Raw genomic sequence first — 9,158 nt, forward strand, 5'->3', positions numbered from 1 at the left:
AATGGAACACTTTTGGGACTAATGACTAAATTGTACATTAATGTGGCATTTTAAAATATTTTTGCACTTTTTTCTAGAAATATCGGACTGTGAATGGAACACTCTTGGGATTAATGACTAAATTGCACATTAAAGTGGCATTTAAAATATTTTTTGCACTTTTCTTCAGAAATATTGAAATGTGAATGGATCATCTTTAGGATTAGTGACTAAATTCCACATTAAAATTGTATTTAAAACATTTGTTGCACTATTTTCCTGAAATATCGGACTATGAATGGAACACTTATGGGACTAATGACTAAATTGTACATTAATGTGGCATTTTAAAATATTTTTGCACTTTTTTCTAGAAATATTGGACTGTGAATGGAACACTCTTGGGATTAATGACTAAGGTGCACATTTAAATGGCATTTACAATATTTTTTTCATTTTTCCTTCAGAAATATTGGACTGAATGGAGCACTCTTACGATTAGTGACTAAATTGCACATTAAAGTGGCATTTTAAATATTTTTTGCACTTTTCTTCAGAAATATTGAACTGTGAATGGATCACCTTTAGGATTAGTGACTAAATTCCACATTAAAATTGTATTTAAAACATTTTTTGCACTATTTTCCTGAAATATCGGACTATGAATGGAACACTTTTGGGACTAATGACTAAATTGCACATTTAAATGGCATTTAAAATATTGTTTTCATTTTTCCTTCAGAAATATTGGACTGAATTGAGCACTCTTACGATTAGTGACTAAATTGCACATTAAAGTGGCATTTAAAATATTGTTTTGCACTATTTTCCAGAAATATCGGACTGTGAATGGAACACTCTTGGGATTAATGACTAAGGTGCACATTTAAATGGCATTTTAAATATTGTTTTCATTTTTCTTCAGAAATATTGGACTGAATGGAGCACTCTTGGGATTAATGATTAAATTGCACCTTAAAGTGGCATTTGAAATATTTTTTGCACTTTTCTTCAGAAATATTGGGACTGTGAATGGATCACCCTTAGGATTAGTGACTAAATTGCACATTAAAATGGTATTTAAAATATTTGTTGCACTATTTTCCTGAAATATCGGACTATGAATGGAACACTTTTGGGACTAATGACTAAATTGGATATTAATGTGGCATTTTAAAATATTTTTGCACTTTTTTCTAGAAATATTGGACTGTGAATGGAACACTCTTGGGATTAATGACTAAATTGCACATTAAAGTGGCATTTAAAATATTTTTTGCACTTTTCTTCAGAAATATTGCAATGTGAATGGATCGTCTTTAGGATTAGTGACTAAATTCCACATTAAAATTGTATTTAAAACATTTGTTGCACTATTTTCCTGAAATATCGGACTATGAATGGAACACTTTTGGGACTAATGACTAAATTGTACATTAATGTGGCATTTTAAAATATTTTTGCACTTTTTTCTAGAAATATTGGACTGTGAATGGAGCACTCTTGGGATTAATGACTAAGGTGCACATTAAAATGGCATTTAAAATATTTTTTTATTTTTCCTTCAGAAATATTGGACTGTGAATGGAACACTCTTACGATTAGTGACTAAATTGCACATTAAAATGGCATTTTAAATATTGTTTTGCACTTTTCTTCAGAAATATTGGGACTGTGAATGGATCACCCTTAGGATTAGTGACTAAATTGCACATTAAAATGGTATTTAAAATATTTGTTGCACTATTTTCCTGAAATATCGGACTATGAATGGAACACTTTTGGGACTAATGACTAAATTGTACATTAATGTGGCATTTTAAAATATTTTTGCACTTTTTTCTAGAAATATTGGACTGTGAATGGAACACTATTGGGATTAATGACTAAATTGCACATTTAAATGGCATTTTAAATATTGTTTTCATTTTTCCTTCAGAAATATTGGACTGTGAATAATAATAATAACTGGGATTTATATAGCGCTTTTCTAAGTACCCAAAGTCGCTTTACATGTAGAACCCATCAATCATTCACACCTGGTGGTGGTAAGCTACTTTCATAGCCACAGCTGCCCTGGGGTAGACTGACGGAAGCGTGGCTGCAGTTTGCGCCCACGCCCCCTCCGGCCACCACCTATCATTCATCATTCAATTCACCGGTGTGAGTGGCACCGGGGGCAAGGGGTGAGGTGTCCCGCCCAAGGACACAACGGCAGCGATTTAAGGATGGTGAGAGGCGGGGAGCGAACCTGCAACCCTCGGGTTTCTGGCACGGTTGCTCTACCCACTACGCCATTCACTCTTACGATTAGTGACTAAATTGCACATTAAAATGGCATTTAAAATATTGTTTTGCACTATTTTCCAGAAATATTGGACTGTGAATGGAACACTCTTGGGATTAATGACTAAGGTGCACATTTAAATGGCATTTTAAAAATTGTTTTCATTTTTCTTCAGAAATATTGGACTGAATGGAGCACTCTTGGGATTAATGATTAAATTGCACATTAAAGTGGTATTTTAAATATTTTTTGCACTTTTCTTCAGAAATATTGAACTGTGAATGGATCGCCTTTAGGATTAGTGACTAAATTCCACATTAAAATTGTATTTAAAACATTTTTTGCACTATTTTCCTGAAATATCGGACTATGTATGGAACACTTTTGGGACTAATGGCTAAATTGTACATTAATGTGGCATTTTTAAATATTTTTGCACTTTTTTCTAGAAATATTGGACTGTGAATGGAGCACCCTTGGGATTAATGACTAAATTGCACATTTAAATGGCATTTAAAATATTTTTTACATTTTTCCTTCAGAAATATTGGACTGTGAATGGAGCACTCTTACGATTAGTGACTAAATTGCACATTAAAGTGGCATTTAAAATATTGTTTTGCACTATTTTCCAGAAATATCGGACTGCGACTGGAACACTCTTGGGATTAATAACTAAATTGCACATTTAAATGGCATTTAAAATATTGTTTTCATTTTTCTTCAGAAATATTGGACTGAATGGAGCACTCTTGGGATTAATGATTAAATTGCACATTAAAGTGGCATTTGAAATATTTTTTGCACTTTTCTTCAGAAATATTGGGACTGTGAATGGATCACCCTTAGGATTAGTGACTAAATTGCACATTAAAATGGTATTTAAAATATTTGTTGCACTATTTTCCAGAAATATCGGACTATGAATGGAACACTTTTGGGACTAATGACTAAATTGTACATTAATGTGGCATTTTAAAATATTTTTGCACTTTTTTCTAGAAATATCGGACTGTGAATGGAACACTCTTGGGATTAATGACTAAATTGCACATTAAAGTGGCATTTTAAATATTTTTTGCACTTTTCTTCAGAAATATTGAACTGTGAATGGATCACCTTTAGGATTAGTGACTAAATTCCACATTAAAATGGTATTTAAAACATTTTGTGCACTATTTTCCTGAAATATCGGACTATGAATGGAACACTTTTGGGACTAATGACTAAATTGTACATTAATGTGGCATTTTAAAATATTTTTGCACTTTTTTCTAGAAATATCGGACTGTGAATGGAACACTCTTGGGATTAATAACTAAATTGCACATTTAAATGGCATTTAAAATATTTTTTTCATTTTTCCTTCAGAAATATTGGACTGTGAATGGAGCACACTTACGATTAGTGACTAAATTGCACATTAAAGTGGCATTTAAAATATTGTTTTGCACTATTTTCCAGAAATATTGGACTGTGAATGGAACACTCTTGGGATTAATGACTAAATTGCACATTTAAATGGCATTTTAAATATTGTTTTCATTTTTCTTCAGAAATATTGGACTGAATGGAGCACTCTTGAGATTAATGATTAAATTGCACATTAAAGTGGCATTTGAAATATTTTTTGCACTTTTCTTCAGAAATATTGGGACTGTGAATGGATCACCCTTAGGATTAGTGACTAAATTGCACATTAAAATGGTATTTAAAATATTTGTTGCACTATTTTCCTGAAATATCGGACTATGAATGGAACACTTTTGGGACTAATGACTAAATTGTACATTAACGTGGCATTTTAAAATATTTTTGCATTTTTCTAGAAATATTGGACTGTGAATGGAGCACTCTTGGGATTAATGACTATGGTGCACATTTAAATGGCATTTTAAATGTTTTTTAATTTTTCTTAAGAAAATATTGGACTGTGAATGGAGCACTCTTAGGATTAGTGACTAAATTGCACATTAAAATTGTATTTTAGGTAATTGTTGCACTTTTTTGCAAAAATATTGGGCTGTGAATGGAGCACTCTTGGGATTAATGACTAATTTGTAAAATGCACATTGTGGCATTTTTAACAATGTTTGCACTATTTTTCAGAAATATTGGGACTGTCAAAGACATGAATAATATTCTAGCAGTCAGCTTACATTTCTGTACTGCTTGTGAGGCGCAGGTTAGGGCTGGATCCTATCCCAGCTGACATTGACAGGAGGCGTGGCCACACTGCCTGTCAATCACAGACAAGACATTCAACATAGCTGCAGAAAGATGCGACATTTGATGGAAAGGAATCATTCTTACCATTTATTTTGCACAATACAAGCAGAGACCTTGTAAAACAAAGAAAAAGCAGAGTGTTAATAAAGTTAGTACAATTCAGAGGAAAATGAGTCAAATGACTTACCTCTCGCTCAACACCTTTCAGTGTCTACAAGAGATCGCAGAACATTGTCAGACAAGCAAAATTAAAAGAAAATCTAATAAAGATCTTTATTTTAAATAGAAAACAAAAGCATCCAGGTGTGCATGTGAAGGTAGATTGTAAACAGTCCATGGAGTGAAAAAGGTGTTTTCCTGAAGTGTTGCTTCTATATGCAGATGTAAACCCACAGGGGTCACATGATGGCGTCACATGTGTGCTCTCCTCATCACTCCACACGTGGAAAGACAAAGACTGCACGGGAAAAACCTCTCAGCCCTTTTAACAAACAAACATGTAAAAATGGAGGACCTTTTTTTTTTTTTTTTTTTTTTTTTGCATTAGAGAAGATTCCAAACCGGAATGGACAGTGTGTCCACGTTGACCCCTGACCTCCTGACACGATGCACCTGTACAAATACTGCTTTTTAGCTTTCAGTTGGACTCAGGAAAACAGGGGGGTGTGGGGGGGTGAAGGACCGTCGCAGGATTCCTCGTCTGCTCCCCGACTCCGTTTGATCTCCAAGCCACGAACGGCGTCTGTTGGCTATAAAGAGCAGAAGGTTCCAGCAGGTGGACGACGCTCACGTGGTCTGGTCCACCTTGTGAGGGAACGTCCCTAAGTGTCCACTAAGGAAATACTCAAGCAAGGTGGGGGAGGAAGGTCGTGGAGGGAAGGCACGAGGGTGTGAACGGCTCAAGTGGGCTTTAAAAGGTCAGAGGTGAAAGAAACATGGCAGGGCTTCCGACACACACACGCACACGCGCACACACACACACACACACACACACACACACACACACACACTTAGGAGTGGAACTGCAATCAGCTCATCTTCATCCCACTATGTATCTGAGAAGTCAGTGTGTGGGAAGGTGCCACACAGGTGGAGGAGGAGGAGGAGGCGTGGCCAAGGTTCCAGAGGAAGAAGGCGTGGCGGAGGAGGTCAGGAATCCTCGGTGCCCGAGTCGTCGTAGCAACAGTCCTCGTTCTCGTTCTCCTCGTCCTCCATGTCCTCGTCGTCGTAGTAGTCGTCGTACAGCAGGTTGGAGCCGTCGTCCGTGGGCGGCACCTGCGTGCGGACGCAGTACTCGTCCAGCGTGACGGGCACCTTCACGCCATCGCGCTCTGCGTCACCTTTGGTGGCCAGCACCTGCTTCCTGTGCGGGGCCAAGGGAGGAGAACAGGTGAGAAGACGGAGCTTGCTGTTTTATATTCTAGTTTCTTCAAAATAGCCACCCTTTGCTCTGATTACTGCTTTGCACACTCTTGGCATTCTCTCCATGAGCTTCAAGAGGTAGTCACCTGAAATGGTTTTCACTTCACAGGTGTGCTTTTTTTTATAGCGTTTATTTAACCAGGTAAAATCCCATTGAGATCAAAGATCTCTTTCCCAAGAGAGACCTGACCAAGAGGGCAGCAGCAAGGTTACATTAAAACACATAAAACATGACATGTACAACATTAAAACTTGCTGACATGACACATGTGCATACAGACAAGGTAGACTGCAATCCTTTCACAGAAGCTTTCAACTCATTCAATGTAACAAGGCTTTGAAGTTGAAGATTGGATTGTAGGTTATTCCAAGCCTTTGGTGCTGAAAACCTAAATGCTTTCTTGCCCAGTTCACTTCTTACTTTGGGGACGACAAGTTGCAGAACATTCATTGAACGAAGATTGTGACTTCCTTGTTTCTTTGTTAAAAGACAAGACAGATAAGATGGGGTGATACCCAGAATGGTTTTGTAGATGAACACATACCAATGATTGAGGCGTCCAGCACATAAAGATGTCCAGTTAACCACTGAGTATAACACACAATGGTGAGTAAGTTAACCACTGAGTATAACACAATGGTGAGTAAGTTAACCATTGAGTATAATACGCAATGGTGAGTAAGGGGAGCTTGAAGCTCATGGAGAGAATGCCAAGAGTGTGCAAAGCGGTAATCAGAGCAAAGGGTGGCTATGTTGAAGAAACTAGAATATAAAATATGTTTCCAGTTATTTTTTTGTTAAGTACATAACTCCACATGTGTTCATTCATAGTTTTGATGTGACAATCTACAATGTAAATAGTCAAGGTGTGTCCAAACGTTTGGCCTGTACTGTATATTGTGAAGAATTGATCGATACTGATACCAATATCCAATTTCCTGAGGTGTTGCTTCTATATGCAGATGTAAACCCCACAGGGGTCACATGACCTCCAAAGACATGCACCTGGGGATAGGTTGATTGGCAACACTAAATGCTCCCTAGTGTGTGAATGTTGTCTGTCTATCTGTGTTGGCCCTGTGATGGATGAGATTGTGACTTGTCCAGGGTGTACCCTGCCTTCTGCCCGAATGCAGCTGGGATAGGCTCCAGCACCCCCCGCAACCTCAAAAGGGACAAGCGGTAGAAAATGGATGAATGGATACCAGTATTCATCGGTTCTGTTGTTAATACTTTATGTAACTGGTGTAAATAAAGTGTGAAAACAAATATAATAGAGTTTGTACACCACCAACATCTCACAACAGAGAAATCTTTTATTAACACCTTCTTTTGACATGTTAAACAAGTCAACTATGTTAGTGGTGCAATACAGTGATGTCATGTCAAGACCACACACTGTGTTTCTAACCATTACAACTACACTCAGCTGGTAATAATATTTATGTATGGCATTCGTACCTTTCTCATGACATATCAATCAAATATTAGTGGTGTGAATCTTTGGGCACCTAACGATTCAATCAGATTACGATTTGATTCAGAATCACTTCTTGATTCAACACGATTCTCGATTCAAAATGATTCTCCTCATTTATAATTTGGTATAATAATTATAATGAAACTTGATTGTTTTGTGTGGCCCTATTGAATGTATCATACAATCAATGAGCATGTTAGGTAGGTAGGTGTGCATTTCAGCAAGGTGTGTTTTGATGCCACACCAACATGCCACCCTATCTTGCTCCAGAGCAACTTTATGGATTATTATGACTAAATTCTTTCTATTTTTTTGAGTGGACTGATATTCGCCTGTCGCTGACTGGATCGCTAGGAGGACGGTTGATGAAGCGCGGTAGTGGCGGACGTAAGTAAAGCGCATTCACTTCAAACTGACACTAGCTCTTATTAGCGTGCGTGACCTTGAGGGACTTTTGAGGAGAAACTATTGTTGTGTTACAAACTTGTGTGGTGTTGCTTCCTTATTTGTCATTATTCCAAACAGATGATCAGATCCTACCCGTGTGTCGCAGTAGCACCTAAAGTGAATGTGACAGCGTGTCATAATTACGACAGTCAGCTGGGAGAAAAAATTGATAATTTCACCAGAATATTAACAGTCCTCCTGGACCGACCAAATAAAGAAGCAGTACCTAAAAACTAGCGGTGCTCAGTATGCATCCCGAGTCTTAACAGCTGTGAAATTGATGAATGAATGAGTTACAGCCACTGTGCTGCTCCTCTCCGCCAAATAGTGATGTGACCAAACCAAGACAAGTGATATGTGGGGAACATAGAACATGGATGGATGCATTACATTCAACAACAAACAGGTAAAAGATCCAATTAGAGAAGGGGCTTGGATTTGTTTTTTTTATACTTTTAAAAGTAAACTACAGTGAAGCCTCTTTTTACAAACCCTTTTCATGAACTTTTCGTTTTACAAACTTTCAAATTGAGCCAAATATGCCTCTATGTGCGAACCATCTCTCGGTGTACAAATACTTCATTTGTTCATTTATTTATTTATTACATCACATCCTGTTTACGCAGTCCATTACTTGATCGCCACTTACCAGTGCTTTAGCATGGGTTTCTTTTCTCGCCATTCACCAAGCTTTGTCTAATTTGCTTACTCAATGTGTCCAAAAAAGCTAACAAACCAGCCTGGGAAAAAGAAGGAAATCGCTGTGGACTTAGACGTAGAAGGAGAGAGAACCCCCGGAAGAAGAGGACTCTCCTTTCGAGCAGTAACACACTGCACCTCCTCAACCTTGTGTCGGTTGCATGCCACAGAGGATTTTACTCCTTTTTTTTTTTTAATTTAAATTGTAGCAACATGGTTGTTAACGTTTTTGAAAGCACCATAGGGACTTTTGTGTGTGCCCGCGCACGTTGACAGTTTAGCTTGCTGTTGTTGTGTTGTTTTGATAATAAAGAAATTGTTGATCCATTGCCCCCTTCTTATGTTGGTTTGATAAAAAGACATACCATGGTATGCAAACATATTGCATTACTTGTCAAATCTAAACAAAGTGTTTTATTTGTTTACAGTCTGAATTTCATCTTTTTGCCATAATGAAAAGTAAAGGCAAAGGTAATAATAATAATAATAATAGATTGGACTTATTTAGCACTTTTCTAGACACTAAAAGCGCTTACTATTTTACCTACAAATTGATAAGTCCATCCTATTTTTATATTTTACTCTAATATTTATATATTTTTATATATATATAT

General features: G+C 37.0%; 1 protein-coding gene across 2 annotated transcripts in view; it reads right to left on the bottom strand.

Moving 5' to 3' along the window:
* Positions 1–4,754: 4,754 nt before the first annotated feature.
* Positions 4,755–9,158, bottom strand: part of LOC133616688 (ubiquitin-conjugating enzyme E2 R1-like) — a 28,218-nt gene continuing 23,814 nt past the window's right edge. For both annotated transcript variants that reach the window (XM_061976245.2, XM_061976244.1), the window contains exon 6: positions 4,755–5,858. In XM_061976245.2, the coding sequence (XP_061832229.1) occupies positions 5,645–5,858 (214 nt within the window). In that variant the 3' untranslated portion in view covers positions 4,755–5,644. The remainder of the gene's footprint in view (positions 5,859–9,158) is intronic.

Source organism: Nerophis lumbriciformis, linkage group LG14 (genome assembly GCF_033978685.3).
Source record: "Nerophis lumbriciformis linkage group LG14, RoL_Nlum_v2.1, whole genome shotgun sequence".
NCBI lineage: Eukaryota > Metazoa > Chordata > Actinopteri > Syngnathiformes > Syngnathidae > Nerophis > Nerophis lumbriciformis.